Source organism: Citrus sinensis, chromosome 8 (genome assembly GCF_022201045.2).
Source record: "Citrus sinensis cultivar Valencia sweet orange chromosome 8, DVS_A1.0, whole genome shotgun sequence".
Taxonomy (NCBI): domain Eukaryota; kingdom Viridiplantae; phylum Streptophyta; class Magnoliopsida; order Sapindales; family Rutaceae; genus Citrus; species Citrus sinensis.
In genome coordinates this window covers 6,250,100-6,268,437 of record NC_068563.1, presented here as the reverse complement: position 1 = coordinate 6,268,437, position 18,338 = coordinate 6,250,100, and the positions used below count along the sequence as shown (strand labels likewise).

General features: G+C 33.2%; 2 protein-coding genes across 5 annotated transcripts; one reads left to right on the top strand and one right to left on the bottom strand.

The window, feature by feature from the left end:
- Positions 1–4,473: 4,473 nt before the first annotated feature.
- LOC102614582 (SH3 domain-containing protein 2) lies at positions 4,474–8,894 on the top strand. The gene is made up of 10 exons (XM_006487250.4): positions 4,474–4,740; positions 6,001–6,123; positions 6,212–6,281; positions 6,377–6,528; positions 7,061–7,162; positions 7,511–7,711; positions 7,822–7,884; positions 8,007–8,165; positions 8,272–8,346; positions 8,466–8,894. The coding sequence occupies exons 1-10, from the start codon at positions 4,681–4,683 to the stop codon at positions 8,580–8,582; spliced, it is 1,122 nt and encodes a 373-aa protein (XP_006487313.2). The 5' UTR covers positions 4,474–4,680; the 3' UTR covers positions 8,583–8,894.
- Positions 8,895–9,271: 377 nt separating this feature from the next.
- LOC102577972 (squalene synthase 2) lies at positions 9,272–16,661 on the bottom strand. Of its 4 annotated transcripts, none has more exons than XM_052431964.1 (15): positions 16,119–16,263; positions 15,580–15,638; positions 15,035–15,077; positions 14,519–14,608; positions 13,846–13,921; positions 13,035–13,104; positions 12,268–12,411; positions 12,063–12,167; positions 11,745–11,891; positions 11,042–11,117; positions 10,574–10,662; positions 9,956–10,047; positions 9,826–9,871; positions 9,682–9,751; positions 9,272–9,572 (listed from the first exon to the last, which is right to left on the bottom strand). In XM_052431964.1, exons 5-14 carry the CDS (start codon positions 13,893–13,895, stop codon positions 9,683–9,685), a joined length of 888 nt encoding a protein of 295 aa, XP_052287924.1. In that variant the 5' UTR covers positions 13,896–13,921; positions 14,519–14,608; positions 15,035–15,077; positions 15,580–15,638; positions 16,119–16,263; the 3' UTR covers positions 9,272–9,572; position 9,682. The 4 variants fall into 4 exon arrangements, 3 of the variants coding, with proteins under 3 accessions (XP_052287924.1, XP_052287923.1, XP_052287922.1); XM_052431963.1 differs by lacking the exon at positions 16,119–16,263 and adding an exon at positions 15,958–16,112; XM_052431962.1 differs by lacking the exon at positions 15,580–15,638 and having other exon boundaries at positions 16,119–16,656.
- Positions 16,662–18,338: the final 1,677 nt, after the last annotated feature.

Sequence of the window (18,338 nt, the reverse complement as noted above, 5' to 3'; positions counted from 1 at the left end):
TCAATATATAGATTTAACACAATGAGCATCCAATTTTTACTTCTTGTTTGCCCAATCTACCTTTCATTTATATATAAGTTTATTTAATATTTCATTAATTCATTTTGCCCAATTTGTTTTAGAAGAAAATAAATTTAAATTTATTTTTATTTATTATTCATCTTTTGTTTACCATCTTATCATTGGGAATGATACATTCATAATCTAGAGTGAATAATTTGAGTAAAAGATAATTACATTTTAATTTTAAGTTTTAAATAAAAAATTATTGATTTCCTTATACGCGTCATTGATGACATGTCATAGGTTAATATACTAATTTATTTATTATATGGACGTAATTATAATTACAAATTAAAAATAAATTTATTGTTAAAACAAATGAAATTTATTAACAAAAATGGGGGTTATATGTCTTTTTTGAAACTTTTTATTTCGTTTCTAGATCTTTTAGTTACAACTTAACAAAACCCACCGTATCCTCTATCTATATATATATAGATATTTATGAGATAAATTTTCATATTAAGTATAGAAAATATAGTATGACTGCATGGCACCCCCCTTTAAATTAAACCACCTTCATAACAAATACATTCTTTTAAATATTTTTTTATCGGAGAGGATCATATAGATTTCTCAAATGGCCAACAAACGTAATGAGTGCAATTATGTATATGAAAGTATATAGTAGTGATCTACATTACTTTACAGATGTACATTATGATTTTGTGGCCATATATACATTTAGCTACTATCACATTTGTAGAAAATTAATGTAAGATTTCATAATATATAGTTTTAACAACTTTAGATCAAGATCAATGAAAGCAAACGTACGTAATATGGAAGCTTTAATTTGCATCCTTTTAGCTAATTAAGCTTATGAGAAACTAGGACAGCTTAATTTAAGCATACGAGGTGATTGAATTTTGAACCCAAAATTAATTAAATGACTTTAGGTCCTGTTGTTCGGCTAAGTTTATGCAAACTTTGTTTTGCTATTAATTTCCCATTAATCTAGTAATGTGTCTTACTCAAGATGTTCTTTGTTTTTTAATCATTTGCAAGATGATGAGTTTAATGGAGTTGTTGGTTGTCATGTTTTGCATTATGTGGATTCCAATGTTACTTTTTTGTTCTTGAAATTAATCTCCACTTGATTTTCTTTTGGCAGTACTAGGAATGCAAAATTCGGGTTCGAGTCTGGGTTTGGCCTTTCCGATTCTGGACCCGGATGATAATTTATCTTTCCGGATCTGGATATAAACCCGAATTATTTAACTGCGGGTTCGGACCGGGTTCAACCTGGAAAAATCCGGATTTCCGGATTGCGGGTTCTAAACCCGGTAGTTAGATGAAGGCAGACTTAATGCTTGCCACTTTTGCCTCTTTGGAATTGCAGAAGCAGAAAATAGTAGGTCAAATTCATGGGATTTCAACTAAATTTGCTTGCTTCAATAATAAATTTATAATTATATCGACATTATGTGTTAAAATGCTACATTTGGCTATTCACAACAACAAAAAAATTAATAATTACCAAAAATAAGCAGAAGCAAAAAATGTAAAAAGAAATACAGAGAAAGGAATGAAAATTATCTTTGATTGATCAGGTCATAGCTAAGGCGGCAATGGGCGGTTAAGTATGGTGAAAAATGTAATCGTCGGCGAGAAGGGGCTAGCGGCTAGCGACAAAGCTTGCTCTTTGGCGAGAGGCAAGATCGAATTTGACGGTGGTGGAGCTTGGTTGTTGTTCGTTGTTCTTGATGGTAATAGATGATGAACTGACGATGATTTAAATTGATGATGTATTGATGAACCATTGAATTGATGTTGAGCGTTGGGGATAAGGAAGATGAAGATTGAGATGGCGGCTTAGGCTTGTTTTGCTCAAGTTTTTTTGTTTTGTTTTTTTTTCCCTATGGTGGCAGCTGGTGTGTTTATTTTGTTTTGCTTTAGGGTTTGTAGGTTTGTTTTGTTTGCTTTTAAGCCTTTGCAACAAAAATTAATTAATAAATGAGTTATAAAAACTGTGTAGTCTGAGTCCGGGTTCTGGAAATCTAGGTTCACCTAAACCAGAATCGGACCTGGATACCTCCAGGTTTGAAAAAAGCAAACTGGATCCGCATTATTAATGCATCTGGTATGGGTTGAACGCGGACTGGATAGTCCGGATTTTTCCGAGTCCGGAAAAATTTGCCATCCCTAAGCAATACTGCCAAAAGAAAATCTAGTGTGTTTCTCATATCACTATTAAAAATTATTTAATATCATATTACTTTTAAATAGCTTTTTTTGTGAAACGATCTCCATTCAACAACTATCTTTTAAGTTATAAATATTTAGTTTTATTTATATTAATAATAAATTAATATATATATGAGGTATCTACTTGAGAGAGAACCTAAAGTGATAGGACTGTTAAGAGAAAACTAAAAATAAGGTACTTTTGGATCACTAGAAAAAATGAAAAAATTTCACCAAACCATTTGAGATGTTATTTGGAAGCTTGCTTTAGAAGAAAAGTTTTAGGTGAAAGTTTTCTTTCTTGAAATTAGTCAAAGACCTACTTTCAACTCCTAAAAATTTATGAAAGAAAAATGTGCTTCAAGATCCTAGATACTAAATTTGCTATTGAAATGCGGATGGCATATCTCATGCTCTGGTTTATGATGGGAAGGAAACTTTAAGGTCCGAAGAATAATAACACTTAATTAATGATCTATAGAATTGAGTTTTAGGCCATTCGAAAATTTGAAAGAAAGTAAAAGAAAACAAATGCATCCATTTGTTTTAAATAAGGAATTACGCAATATGGAGTTATAAGAGGCATGCATACTTGAGACTTATCTAAACTCTAAAGCAATAAATTCATTTCATGAATTTTTTGAACCATTTATGGTTAAAGGCGTCTTTAAGGAGAGAAACATTATTAAGAGTCTTTTGATAATCTAGGGATAGTGTAATTACAAAATTTCAAAATCTCTAGAGGTTTTTTGATAATCACATGATAATGCAATTATAAAGAAAAGGATCCTAGTATACTACAACATCTATATTTTATACAATTTTTTTTTTTGGGTTATTGATAACAACATTGTCGGCACATTTTTCAAATGTTTAATATCACATGCTGTACAAATTCACAAATTATACCAAAAAAAATTCCAATAACAAAAAGTGTGGCAGATATTTCTTATAGGAATCAGCATGATCATACGACACCTACACAAGAAGAAATCATGCAAAATCCGGAAAGTCGTTTTAAAGCCCTGTTAATTTAAATTATTTATGATATTACGGATTTGTTTAGTAATGTGGCAGAGAAGTTGTAATTTTAAAATGTTTGGTAAACACATTATTTGAAATTTTATTTATTTGATTAAAAACTTATATACATCAAAATGATTATTTAAAAGTCATTTTAATAAATACAATGAATTTTTATTTCATTTCTAGATCTTTTAGTTACAACTTACAAGTTAACAAAACCGTATCCTCTATCTCTTTATACATAGATATTTATGAGATAAATTTTCATATTAGGTATAGAAAATATAGTACGACTGTATGGTACCCCCCCCCCCTCCTCCTTAAAATTAAACCTTCTTCATAACAAATACATTTTTTCTTCAAATACTTTTTATTGGAGAGAATCATGTAGATTTCTCAAATGGACAACAAATGTAATGAGTGCAATAATATATATGAAAGTATGTAGTAGTGATTTACATTACTTTACATATCTACATTATGATTTTGTGGCCATATATACATTTAACTACTATTGCACTTGTACAAAAGAAGAAAGACCCCAAAAAGCAAGGTTTCATAATATATGTGTTTTAACAACTTTACATCAAGATCAATGAAAGCAAACGTAATATGGAAGCTTTAATTTGCACCCTATTAGCTAATTCAGCTTATAGGAAACTACGACAGAGCATACAAAGTGATTGAATTTTGAACCCAAAATTAATTAAATGACTTTAGGTCTTGTTATTTGGCTAAGTTTATGAAAATATTGTTTTTCTATTAATTTCCCATTAATCTAGTAATGTGTCTTACTCAAGATGCTCTTTGTTTTTGAATCATTTGCAAGATGATGAGTTAAATGGAGTTTTGCATTATGTGTATTCCAAGATTCAAGAGGCATCATTTATAGAAATTTTGACAAAATTTTTTTGGACAATTGATTAAATGCATTTTTAGTGGTGGTGAAAGATCAAAATTAATGAAGTAATAATAATATATACAGCTCCAGACGTTCTAGATCAAAAGTCAAAACCCGCATTACGTCCATAGTCAACATTTTAACTCTTATTAGTTATTACACACAAGGAGACGAGCTTATGAATGATACAATAAGAACGCCTACATCATAACGTCTCCGTCTTCTAATTTTTTTTTTGAAATATTCAAAAAATAAAAAATTGTCAAGACGACTGAAACAAAAGCGGAAAATAAAATAAAATAAAAAACAGAACGACTCCCCCAAGGCCCCAACACAAGCATTGTGCCTGCCCAAAACGCATTCGTTTTTCAATTCAAATCAACCAGAGCTTCTCTCTCTTCTCTCGCTCCCATTCTCACTCTCATTTTTTTGTAGCTTATAAATTCAAATTCGAAAATCGAAAACCAAAAAAAAAAAAAAAAAATCAAAATCCTTAATTTTGAATGGAAGCTATCAGAAAACAAGCCACAAAACTCAGAGAACAAGTCGCCCGCCAACAGCAGGTACACGCACAGAAATTTTTTTTTTTATGCATAAATTGTTTTAATTATTTAAATTATAAATACGATGGAACTCTAGGTTTCGTAGCAAAAGTTTTTCTTAGATCCAGCTCCAGTTTCATTTCTTAGCTCTACTTTTCTGATCTTGTTTATTGGATATTAATATTTTTATCGATTTTTTTTTTATTATGTTGATTATCTATTAGGTCTCGTTACTGCTGTTAAGGGAATTAAGTTTTGGATCTGGTAAAATGCTTTTAGATTAAAGAAGCCAGGGTGATTTATGTTTTATGATTAGGATAATTTGCACAGATGTAAATAAGCATAGCCAAAGTTATTTCTTTTCAGAGTTATGTGTGGTTGTGGCTGTATTGAATCTTCACATTGTGTCATTTTAAGGGGGATTGTAGCCGTATGAATGACGGAACTTATTAGACTGTTTATTGTCAATTGTGTGAGTATGAAATAAAATTAGTAGAAGTGTTGGTTGCTGCTTTGTAGAAGAGTTTTTAAAGAAAGGTGTGCGAGGATTGGAGGAAAAATGATCGGCAAGAGGTATAAGAATGGGGTTTGGAGTTAGAAATTAGAGTCTAATTGGTTTGTCAGAGTTTGATTTGGTGAATTTTGAAAAGAGTTCTGAATTTTGGTTGGTATTTTATGTTTAGTGTACTTGTAAAGGAACATATAATATTGGCTCAGAAGGTGTTTTCTCTATCACTTCTGCTGCTGTAATGATTGTAGGATTTGTGAGTCCGACTTGAGTTGATGCAATCAGAATGGTCGGTTATCTTAATGTGATAAGCGAGGGGATGTTTAATTATTTAATGACTTTGTTGTGTACCACTGGAAAGAAGAAAACTTTCATTTAAGGTGAGTGCATTCTGAAAATTGGAGGTAATACTTGTTATATCAATAGGGATCACTTCAAGGCTTAATAGTAAGTTTTTGTTTTGAAGTTTCTGTGGTGCATAATATGACTTTGATTAACAAAATATAGATGTAAGTGTACTTACTTTACATCATAATCATTCATTTTAATGCTTTTTTTAGGCTTGCTAGTGGTGCTTGCAACCATATATTGCACCCCACCCTAAAATATAAATTTGTCTGAAGCTACGCTGTATTAGTATGATTGCTATTGATTTTCTCTGCTATCAACTACCTAATAAAATTACTTAAGACTTAGTTTGCCTAAACACACTGACAAGCACACATTTAATTGCAAAATGTAAGAGTCTTTATCTCATGGGCTGTTTATTTTAGGCTGTCTTCAAGCAATTTGGGGGTGGGGGATATGGTGGGTCAGACAATGTTGTAACTGATGAGGCAGAGCTCCATCAGCATCAGAGACTTGAGAGGCTTTACATCTCAACGCGTGCTGGAAAGGTTGTCTAGTCGTCCTGTAGTTTATCTCTCTTCCCTTTCTTTCTTCTTCCCTTCCTTGACTTCTAAATGTTTGCCCATACTTTTTCAGCATTTCCAAAGGGATATCGTTCGTGGTGTGGAAGGATATATTGTTACTGGGTCCAAACAAGTTGAAATAGGTGACTGGTGACACTGTTGCATCACTTGTTGATGTTTTACCGTGAGTTATATTGTCTCACATTGTTCTTCCATTTATATGCTTTATTTTCAACAGGAACAAAGTTGTCAGAGGACAGCAGGAAATATGGTTCTGATAATACATGTACCAGTGGTAATACATTATCAAAAGCTGCACTAAGTTATGGACGAGCTCGTGCTCAAATGGAAAAGGAGCGTGGGAATTTGTTGAAAGCTTTAGGCACGCAGGTTTGTCCAAACAACATAGTAGTTGTTAATCTTAAATTGCATGCATGGGCAAGATATGCCTCACTGGCCATTAGTCAGTAGCCCTAGGCTTTAGATGTCTGCATATTTGGTGTTATTATCTTTTTACGACATTTGGATACTTAATTCATTTTAATTATATCTCAATATAAATTTTATCTTATTGAGAATTCAAGCCTATGCCATTGCTCATACTGACACTGATTGCGTGCCTACAAAGAAGGGTTCTACTTGGAGACTTGTTTTAGAACAGGGTGGCAATTAAAGTGGAATTTTGTTACCAATATTCGATATGGTTGTTTTGATCAGTGCATTATGTTAGTTTTTCTAATAATAGTTGAATAAACAGAACCACTCCAAATTTTGCTGAGTTGATGCAAATCTGCAACCTCATTGTGTGAAGTCGGGTATTCAAACTCAAACATCTAGAATAGGATTCAGTGAGCCTCAATACACTTGTTCTAGTACCTACTAATTTTGCTCTTCATGTGGTGTTGATTTCCCCGATGTTTAGGTTGCTGAGCCACTGAGAGCAATGGTATTGGGAGCTCCACTGGATGATGCCCGACATCTTGCTCAACGATATGATCGAATGAGACAAGAAGCTGAAGCTCAGGTATTTTGTACTATGGGGTTCAATTAAACTTGGAATTTAGGAACTTTTCCCGAACTTTTGACTTGTAATTAAATTCTTCCACTTTCAAATGTTTGTTTTTTCGTGGGTGGGTGCCAGCTAGTTTTGCTGTTAAGACCTCTTGGGTTGATACAAAAAATTTGTCGCTTAAAAAAGTAAAATGGGTGGGGATATTTTCTGTAGAAGAAGTCTATTCATTCATGAAATGTAAAATAGATTGTCCGAATCATTGATCAATTTATGTGCAGTGCCTAGTATCTCCAAGCTTACTTGGATAGTTGATGTCCCTCTTTCCAGCTTGTAATTTCATCTTCTCTTAAACCTAGTCAGGCTATTGAAGTTTCCAAACGGCAAGCTAAGGTGAGGGAAACCCCAGGTAATCCGGACCTTGCTTTGAAATTAGATGCTGCAGAGGTGAAGCTACATGATTTAAAGTCGAACATGGCAATATTGGGAAAGGAAGCTGCTGCAGCAATGGCTGCTGTTGAATCTCAGCAACAGAGGCTAACTCTCCAGCGCCTTATTGCAATGGTACCGCAAACTTCCCAATTTATTTTTGTCAGCTTCAATATAATATTATTTCAATATATGTTTTAGGAAGCCATTCTGAAACTGTCGTGTCCTTTTAATTTTGAATAAAGGTCGAAGCAGAACGTACTTATCATCAGAGAGTCCTTCAGATACTTGATCAGCTTGAAGGCGAGGTATCTAATTGCAGTACCTTGTCCTTTTGAATTTTCCTGTTATTAAAGCTGATTGCAATCAACTGATTCCAGTAGTTTTCTGTGTCTGTTTTATTTTGATCTATGTCTGTTCCTATCAATAGATGTTATCAGAGAGACAACGGATTGAAGCAGCTCCTACGGCTCCTACACCAAGTGTGGACACTATGCCACCACCTCCAGCATATGAAGAAGTTAATGGTATATATGCTTCTCAAACACACAATGGATCAACAGACGCCATGGGTTACTTTTTAGGAGAGGTTAGTTTTTTAATTGTCTATCTTTTTCCTACGTATCAATATGGCTGATATTAGTGCCATAATCCTACAACTGCTGTTTAACTAGATTGTTTCTAACATGTTGCAGGTTGTGCATCCATATCAGGCTGAATCTGATGTGGAGCTCACTTTGTCAGTCGGTGACTATGTGGTGGTTCGAAAGGTTCATAACTTGCTTGAATTGAACTTTGTAAATTTATTATAATAAATGAATTCCGAAACTCGCTTGTATTTAATGTATCCTGTAGAAAACAATTATTTAAGATCTGCAAACCTTGACAGGTTACAAATAATGGTTGGGCTGAAGGGGAATGCAAAGGAAAAGCTGGATGGTTCCCATTTGGATACATTGAAAGAAGGGACCGCGTTCTTGCGAGCAAGATGGCTGAAGTGTTCTGACATTTTTCCTGCATTAACTTTCTTGTGCAGCAGGTTTTGTACGTGTATGTTTTGCTCACGAGTTGTGACAAATATGAGAATACCGCCTTTGACTGCCTTTTTTTTTTTTTTGACCTGCCGTATAGTGAAATCTCCTCTTTGTGCCAACTGATGTACGAAAGCCTTTCATATATTATTTATTTCTGTACTTAGGTGTGTTGTTCATACTTGTTGATTGAGGGTGAAATAGCCTTCTGTTCAGAATATTCAGCGTTTTCCTGTTTGTTGTTTCCCGATTTTCATTTACGGAAATACGAAGTTGCTTATTGAACATGACTTTGTTACCATTGTTGAAGAATTATGATTATAATTAATTAGTAATCCTTTGCAAAATGCGTTTGTTCATAAATCATAAATCTTTAAGATGTGGGAAAAGTACAGTGCAAGGTTTTAGGGAAAAGGCATCTAGATTAACGTTCTGATTAGTTCTTAATGAGAGTGGATATTAAGATAGGTCCGACTCTGTAAGGTCTTCTCAGACTTGGAACCTTCAACACAAAAAGTTTAAGCCTCGAATAAAGAACTCGGAAGCCCTGGTATTTATGGTTAGAAGCAAGATCCCAGTTGAAGTGGGTGTTTCAAATCATATGAATAATGCTCTCTATCCCAATATATGACGAGGGTCAAAATTATCGTATTCTTCAAAAGCATTTCGCAGCAAAATCTTGAACGCATTAGGCATCAGACCGATCTTATATTACAAGGCAGTACCGGGTACACACTCTTAAAATATATATAACCAACAATATCGAGAGAACAAGGAGGAAGCAGTTTTCCATTTTGATTTACAAAGACATATTACCTTTGAACTGGATATTCGAAGAAATCCAGCATTGCCTATAAGAAGAATATTGTATGCAAATATAAGAAAAATAACAAAGTTTAAGGCAAACACTTGATTGGTCGCACAATGGATGGTCCCGGCAATAAGTTAAAGATGGTGGTGATCCTCTGCAGAAACGAAATAAAATGGAAAAATTATGAGTTGTGGAGAAAGAGAAAACGTGACGTGAGTTTTTCCTGATGGAGAAATCTTGAAGAATTCAGAAACAAAGCTTACACTACTTGCTTGCTCGGGTGGAAGAGAGGTACGAGAAAATAATGGCCAGTATGATGAAAAATATGACAATCTGCAAGAGGATGGCATAATCAGTACATAATCTTGAAATAATGACATCGGTTGAAAAATATAGCAGCAACTCACCATGGTTGAACTATATCGCAGCCCACTTTGAATAATGTAAGATTTTCTGTTGGAACCCAAAAAAAGTTTGTCAGATAATCAGTCAATCAGTGAAACTCACTGTTTATAAAACTTAGAAACTTTGACGAACCTTTTGTTTAGGACTCCGGAGTCCATGCAAGCTTTCTGTATTGCTTCCACCCTGCTCAATGTTTTTGTCGCATTTGGATCATTCTTGTTAATCTACAATAGTCAATAGCATATTTTAGCAAGTGAGTGGAAGCATCAAGAAGATACAAGAAATTTTGTGAAGGAAGAAAAAATTGGTGAAAAAGGAAAGCACTATCATTAAAAGTTGCTAGCGGCACTACTAACTTTCCTCCTATTACTGATAAACTTTGATCACTTAGGATTAATTCACCAGAGCAACTCTAAAAGCATATGAAAGGAACTTGGGTTGAAAAATAACTATTAATCTGTTAAATGGTCAAGTACTTCGCTCATTTCAACAAGACTGAAATAAGACACTACCATAATGTCAAAACAAACAAAAAAGGCAAAAAGAAAAAAAGATAAAATAAAATTCTCAAGGACCAAATCCTTTAAATACATAGATTTCCAAAAAAAGTCTACGAGCATGAAAATGAAGGTTAGTAGGTTACATATGTCCAAGAAGACAAATTAACAACCCCTCAAGACACCAGTTAACCAAAATAAATTTCATTTCAACTTGCAAAGTTAATAGGTCTTGTTATGTTTAGCACTGTACCTTGGGTTTCAGAATATTGGAAAAATCATAGAAGGCAAGATAGACATCAGTCATGTTGTTTGTTCGGTCAATGACTTTAGCGGTGAGTCCTACAAACAGAAAAAAAGTTTAAAAAGTAAAATACATTTACAAGAATTGGTAAGAGAGAGTAAAATGCTAAACAAAGAAATATTAGTTGAACCCAATAAAAAAACCGGGTAAAGGAGCATAAACATGTCCACTGGAAAATAAATTGGATTATTATTTGCACTACGCATTCTAAGAGATTCTATCTTGCTTCAACATTTTGTTTACAAGTCCAATGATTTTCAATGGATCCCATCTAGATGACATGCTAAGCAATGAAAAATAAAGCCTTTCAATGTCCATGAAACATCAAGCTTAAACCCTGTTATTTTTTGTGTTGCATGTCTGAAGTAACTCTAGTTTCACCTTTAAAGAAATACATATTCAGAATTAAGATCATACCACGCCTCATTTTGACTACACCTCTGAAGACTTCAATATTGTTGTAGCATAATGCTAGTGTTCCAATAGCCATGATCTACTAACAGTAGAATAAATCAAATGAGACGCAAGGTCTAACAGAAACATTCATGATTACAATAAGAGGGGTAATGAATAAAAATCTGAAGACCAGATGCAATAACCATTTCATATGCACAAGCAAACTATGACCAGCAAAGAAGAAAAAGAAAATGAGTTTTGCTTTGAACAGATGTAGCCCTTGAAAGTTCAAACATCAAATTTTGCAACCAAATTTCAAGGTAAGAATGGGAAAAAATTTCCAGCTATAGCAAATTGGATGTCCATATTGGAAGGGAGCCAGAGCTCATTCTGAGAAAACAAGGTTATTAACTTAATTGTGGAAAAATAATTTGGAGAGACATAGCATCATGCTGCAACTCCAGTAAATGCAACCAGCTGCTAAATATAAAACAGTACAAAAATCATTTTAATGTACTAATACCACTCTCCCCGAGGGGTACAGCCCAATTGGTTTGGCCTCTTCCAGTGGAAGCAAGAGGTCATGGATTCATCCATCTCACACCAATCTTCGAGGGGGGTAAGTTTAATTTGGGGTGGATGGTATTGTAACAGTTAAAAATAAATGTTGATACCAAAATTCCAAGATTAATTCTCAAATCAGAATATACTAGAAGCAGCGCACCTGAGGGATAGCACAGAATCGGAATATAGCATGATCCCTTAAAACAGACATGTACTTCAAACAATCTTCCACATGCATCAGAGCATTGGTGACCATATCATTCAAGCACTGTACTGCTTTGTCAGAGTTTTCCTCATATTTTAAGTCCTTGAGGGGCAAAAATTCAAAAATGCCAATTAGAAAAAGAAAAACCAACAATTAATGGGATTATGCCCTTACGAGATATTCAAAATCATAAACCCTCCAGGAGATTTAAAGGGAAATTGAAAGGAAAATAGATGTGAAAAAATTGAGATAAAACACATAAAAGAGATGCACCTCAAGTTTATTAACATATTTACTCCAGATCTCACGAGGCCAAAACATGCGACACTTCGGTATCTCATTAATATCTTCCAGATAATCTCGAATGATATTTGTTTTCTGATTGTTGAGCCAAATGGTCAGACATGGCATAGAATTGAAATCAAAAGTTGAGGCTCGGTACAAAGCTTATTGGTCACAGCACAAGTAATGGCCATACCTGAAGAAATAAACCCATCGAGTTGGAAAGACTATCTGGAGCCAGATCTTCTGTCCCAGAGGCATAGAAAAGCTTGGACAGACCTAATCCAACAAGTCCTGCTACATAGTAACAATATTCATCATAGTCATCGATCGACTCTACCTGCACGATGGAGAGAAAATTTATAACTTCATGTGATACATTTAGACTCATTGCACTCTCTGCAATTGTATATGGAACTCAAAAAGTTCCAACACAAGGAGAAATAACTTGGAAGAGATCGACTAGCTTTCACCACTTAATGAATTAATCCCCCCTAATACAATTATGCCACAATTCCATTAAACCTGTACACAAAAACACCCACATCACACAACATATGAAAGGAATAATGATTTGCACCCTTTAGATATTATATCAAGACAAATAAGATAACTAGGGGAATAATCAGGGCATAAGCCTAAACATTGTGTTTGACTATCTGCAGAGAAAATTGATCCACCCTAAATTTTCTGGAAGCGGAGCAATGATCATCTAATTAACCACTAGATGTTTCTGTGACATGTTGATAACATGCAGAAAGAAATTTCCACCTTGTAATTGGTCAAGCATTACAACTAAAAATATTATGAATTGACTTTTTCTTTTTCTTTCTATGAGGTGAGGGAAGAGGGCTGAAGTTTGACAGCCAAGAAAGCATATACAACTAGAAAGTGAGGCAGAATTATATTTAAATATCAAGAATTCATTGATTGCTTAATCCGGCATAATTATGATTCACATACCTCTTTGCAAATGAATTTTGCCATCCCAGCACCCATTCTTTTGGTTATATCTTCAATTGCATCCTGATAACTGCACAATGAATTAAAATGTAACTTTAACTGATTGTAAAAAGTAAAACTGCAGATGATATGTGTGTTATAAGCAAGTAAACACAGCAAGTTGTTAAATGTAGTTAATCGCACAAAGAAATCTATATGGTAACGCCAAAATAAAATTCAGCTTTATATTTCTCTTGTTATCTTTCACTAATTCTTCAAATTTTCAGCTTGAACTAAAATTATGAACCAGATTCATAATTTCATCAATGTATAAAGCAAAGGAACTCCCCTTTTAGGTAGCCAACCATGAACCAGAAACAGCACCCAATTGAAAACCCACCATCACCCTGATCCAAGGACTAGGTATTTATCAAACTGCATAGTCATTTACAAAACAGTATAGCATCTAAACACCCCAGATAAAACTCACTCATATTCAAGAGATTCATACGTTGGCTTACTGATTTAATAAGAAGATTACCCTTAGATTACTTATATTTAGTAGCAGTGACTTCTATGTGGTAAATTTTGAATTACAATGCCAGAAGCTTTCACAAAATCTAACATGTTTCAGAAATAAGCAACAAGCCTCCAGATATATCCTACAAAGCTATCTTTAACAAAAACGGGAAAGAGAGTAAAAGGGGCAAAGATACCGTATCTGATCAGCTTGCAGTTTGACTGGCAATAAAAGAATCAGTATGAATGCCTCATACTCACAAAACATCTTTCCAATCAATTCCATTAATAAAAGTAAGGATAAGAAACTAACCCTTTTCCAAGCTCCAGAAAAGCAGTTGAAACGTGATGAAATTGATCCATGAGCACTTTGTATTCCTTTGTACCACCTTAAATAGACAAAGAATTAAAATGATCAGAGCTAGCTAAGACTAGGAAAAGGATTAACATATACCATATTACAAACACTCCGGGAAACAAAGGTTCATTGACTTTATCTATAGAGCTATGATCTCCTGTCTCCAATCTGTTACAGAAAACCTTGTTGAACATTCAAAGTCTAATCGAATAGCCTGAAGGGTGTTGAATAACAGATCAAATTGCATGTAGATACTAGCAGTATAGCATACAACTTACAAAAACTGACCAAGCTTCTGTAACTTCCCAAGTTAGAAAGGGGGAAAAAAACGGAAGAGAAGAACCAGTAGTAATGCAACCCGGCTTCTATTACAGACTTGAACAAATTCCAAAATTAGCAGGGTACAACAAAATTGAAGGATGAAGCACAATTAACCATAACAACATGATTCCTTTATTATTACAGATGAACTGAATTGACATTTGAACAAATCTCTAAAGGATATATTAATCTAACACATGACAAACAAATTTAGCAAAGTTGACAGAAATTTAATTTGTATATTTATCCTTCTCTGGTATGATTGATACAAACAAGATAAAGCAATTCTATATATCAGGAAACTCACAAGAAAAATGCCATTCACGGTCATAAACATGACGATGAAAAGCTATCAGAATAGGCACTTTGACATCTGTAGGTATGCTGGTGTCATCCTCTGCAATTATAAAAATGATAAATACCATCAGAGAAAAGCATTTGGCAGTATTTTAAAAACAATATATAACAGCAGCAGAAATAGAAGATATACAAGAAGGATTTGGAATAAAACAGGATCTGTTCAACTAAACTCTTTATCTTATAGTCATATATCAGAATATAGAAGCTATAAATGGCGTAAATGCAAACTGGCATCTGAATGAGTGAAATTCTGGAAACCGTCACATCAAATTTACATATAACAACATACAACAGCTAGTAGTTTAAAGCAGACATTTAATATTCAATAAAGAAGATTCAGTATGCCCAACAGCATATTATGAAAGTCACTTAGAAAACAATAGGGTTCATCATAACAGCTAGAAACAAATTGGTTAAATTTAACCAGTTAGAAAACAAAAGGATTAATAATAACAGAATATACCAACAGTGTCGAGGGCTCGAAGAACCAAATAAAATATGCAAACCTGCACAACAATAAATTGTGTCATTAGGAATTAGATTAAGCTGTTTCAAAAAACAAACATAAAACAACAATGTGACTAGAAACAAGAAACGCATTAGTCTATAGGCATCTGTCACAGTAAATAATAATAGCAGAAAAGAGACACACAAGAGTTCTTGATATTATACTAATAAATAAAACTCAGAACAGCTAATTTTAGTAGTTCACAACCCATAGTTAATGTGCTTATTACTGCTTGACATTTTTATACCATAGTTGGACTCAAATAAGCTTCAACAATAGTTTCTGGTTATCCAAGGAAACTTCAAGGATCCTGGGAACAAATTCTTGGGGCAACCATTCTCTACTTTCCAACACAGCTCTTAATTTTTTTAAAGAAAATGAACTAAAGTGCACCTTTTGCTGGCAATAAGAAGAAAAGGCTCATTTTCAATAAACTATAGTCCAATTTGCTAGTTGAGAAAGAACCATCACAACTCAATGGAAGACAAACTTAAACTCACATTAGTTGAAACTTCAGCATCACAAGGAAATGCACCAGAATAGGGTAAAAAGAAAAATCCTTGTCAAACAAAAGTACACCATATATTCAGAAGACACACACCACCATAAAAATAAGAAAGATTCTCAAAATTCTTTCCCCAAGATAATAATCCAAGAATTTGAACCTCAAAATATAAACTTTCCTTCTAACAATTGAAACAAGTAATATCGAATTCACACCACAACCTACACTTAAGTAAAACTTAGATACACAAATTTCACCAATTACCCAAGAAGGTAAATTCAAAAACCGATCTTTTGGCCAAATGTAATATCACGAACACCAGTAAATAGATCAACAGTCAAATAGGCCAAACAAATAAATTCTTAAAATTTACCAACATGCATCCAAACAGCCACAAGCTTTATCACCAAAAATGCCAAAACCAAAAGCACGCATGCAGAAAAGTTACCGCTAAAAGAACTCAAACTTGTCAATAACACACCAATGATCACATCAAGAATCACGTAAAGATCCCTCGAAAATATAGAAACTTACGGCGTTTCTGAGGTCAGTACCGAGCTGTTGAATAACGAGAGCGAAACTTCTGGAGACCTTATGAAGCATAGAGTAACAAAAAGCCCAGTGAGGCTCAGATGGGATCTGCTTTTCAGCTTGCCTCGATGCCATTTTCAGCTTCAATAACGGGTAAAGATCATCTGGGTGCCTCAACACCGCTGCCAAACTCCCCATTTTTTTTTTTTTTGTAAACCTAGAAAGCAACAACAACAAAAATAAAATCTTCGAAAGGGTATTTGTAGGAGGCGTTAAATTTTGCTAGATTCTGGGTCTCTTATAATGGCGTCCTGTAAACAGAACAAATAAATAACCTTGTAATGTGGGTTCCGAAGATTTGGTTTTTATTTTTTTAATTTTAGAATTTGATTATTGGTTGAAAATAAAAACACAAAATGGAGAATAATTTGTAGTTTACAATGAAATTGATTTTAATTAATTATACTGACTGAATTGGACTTGAGGAGAGAGGCTGTGCTGAAACAACGAATATGGTTATGGCGAGGAATAAAAGCTCTGTAATTTGTTTTGTCTTTTATAGTTTTATTTTTCGATTTTTTTAATTTTTTTTTATGAATATAAAACAGCCGAATTTATTTGACGAAGCGCCGTATGTGTGGGCCCTGTTATGAAGGCAAAGACTTGTTTGGATGTTTCATTTCATGATTGAATTTGAATCTCTCAGCTCTGCATTAAAACGAAAATTAACTGGGATAAATAACGTTTTCATCCCTATATTTTAGTGCAATTAGAGGTAAGATCGCAGTTTAGTTTTATTTTCAGTGAATCACAATATACGAGCATGCCCCCCGAACCCCCACATCCATAATCAACTCAAAAAATCTTCTATTAATACGTTAGGAAATAGGGAAAAGAAAGAAAAAAAAAACTCTTTTATTACTCATATGTGTAACATTGGTTATAGTTACAAAAAATTATTGGTTATAATTACAAAAAAAAATGAGTTTGAAACTTATTAAAAATATATATTTAATAGTATACCATTGGTTATAGACTTATAGTTATAGAAAATTATTGGCTATAGTTACAAGAAATTGAGTTTGAAACTTATAAAAAATAAAAATGATGGTATATATTTTATAAATTATTTTGAATATTAATATTATTACAGAATCTCTCAAAGGTACAGATGTTAAAATGTAAATTTGGTAAGAACAGAGCTAAAAGATAAAAAAAATACAAATTTAAGTGCGCTCTTTTTTTGTTTTTAGTGTCTCGAAGGTCACCCTTTATTTTGGTTTTTAATCTGTTTGTACAAACTTTGCATTTTATCGTCTGCACATTAGAAGTTTTAAATATTATTAATGTCATATTTTTTTATGAATATTATATGTATATTTAAATAAAAAAATCAAAGTTAATCTTTAATTTGCTGTTGTTTCAAGCTCAAATTTTTTGATAAATTTTTCTGCTGTTTTGACTTCATTTGCTGCTGTTTTGGGTTAAATTTTTTGCCGTTTTGGCTTCATTTACTACTGTTTTTGGTTAAATTTTTTGCTATTTTTGAATAAATATGCTGCTGTTTTTCTATTAAATTTTCTACTATTTTTGGGTAAAGATGCTACTGTTTTTCTATTAAATTTTCTGCTGTTTTTGGGTAAATATGCTACTCTTTTTTTGATGTTTTGACTTCATTTGCTGCTATTTTGGGTTGAATTTCTTGCTGTTTTAGCTTCATTTGCTACTGTTTTGGGTTGAATTTTTGCTGTTTTTGGGTAAATTTACTGCTTTTTTGGGTTAATTTTCTGCTTTTTTTGATAAATATGCTGCTGTTTTTTCGGACAACGAAGTATTTGGGTTGAATTGCTGTTGTTTCAAGCTCAAATTTCTTGATAAAATTTTTTGCCGTTTTTGGTTAATTTTCAGCTGTTTTTGTATAAATATGCTGCTGTCTTTCTATTAAATTTTTTGCTATTTTTGGGTAAATATGCTACGGTTTTTTATTAAATTTTCTGTTGTTTTTGGGTAAATATGCTGCTGTTTTTCTGCTGTTTTGACTTCATTTGCAGCTATTTTAGGTTAAATTTCTTGCTGTCTTGGCTTCATTCGCTATTGCTTCGGTTAAATTTTTGGCTGTTTTTGGGTAAATTTACTACTTTTTTTGGTTAATTTTCTGCTTTTTTTGATAAATATACTGCTGTTTTTTCGATAAATATACTGCTGTTTTTTCGGACAAGGAAG

Bases quoted from the DNA above. Each gene is read 5' to 3' on its own strand.
- LOC102577972 (XM_052431962.1), bottom strand. From the start codon at position 16,313: ATGGGGAGTTTGGCAGCGGTGTTGAGGCACCCAGATGATCTTTACCCG. The intron at 12,412-13,034 runs GTATGTGAATCA...TCCATCGTGCAG, and splicing joins CAAAATTCATTTGCAAAGAG to GTAGAGTCGATCGATGACTA. The intron at 9,752-9,825 runs GTGAGTTGCTGC...ATCCTCTTGCAG, and splicing joins TGCGATATAGTTCAACCATG to ATTGTCATATTTTTCATCAT.
- LOC102614582 (XM_006487250.4), top strand. From the start codon at position 4,681: ATGGAAGCTATCAGAAAACAAGCCACAAAACTCAGAGAACAAGTCGCC. The intron at 7,712-7,821 runs GTACCGCAAACT...TTTTGAATAAAG, and splicing joins TCCAGCGCCTTATTGCAATG to GTCGAAGCAGAACGTACTTA. The intron at 7,885-8,006 runs GTATCTAATTGC...TCCTATCAATAG, and splicing joins TTGATCAGCTTGAAGGCGAG to ATGTTATCAGAGAGACAACG.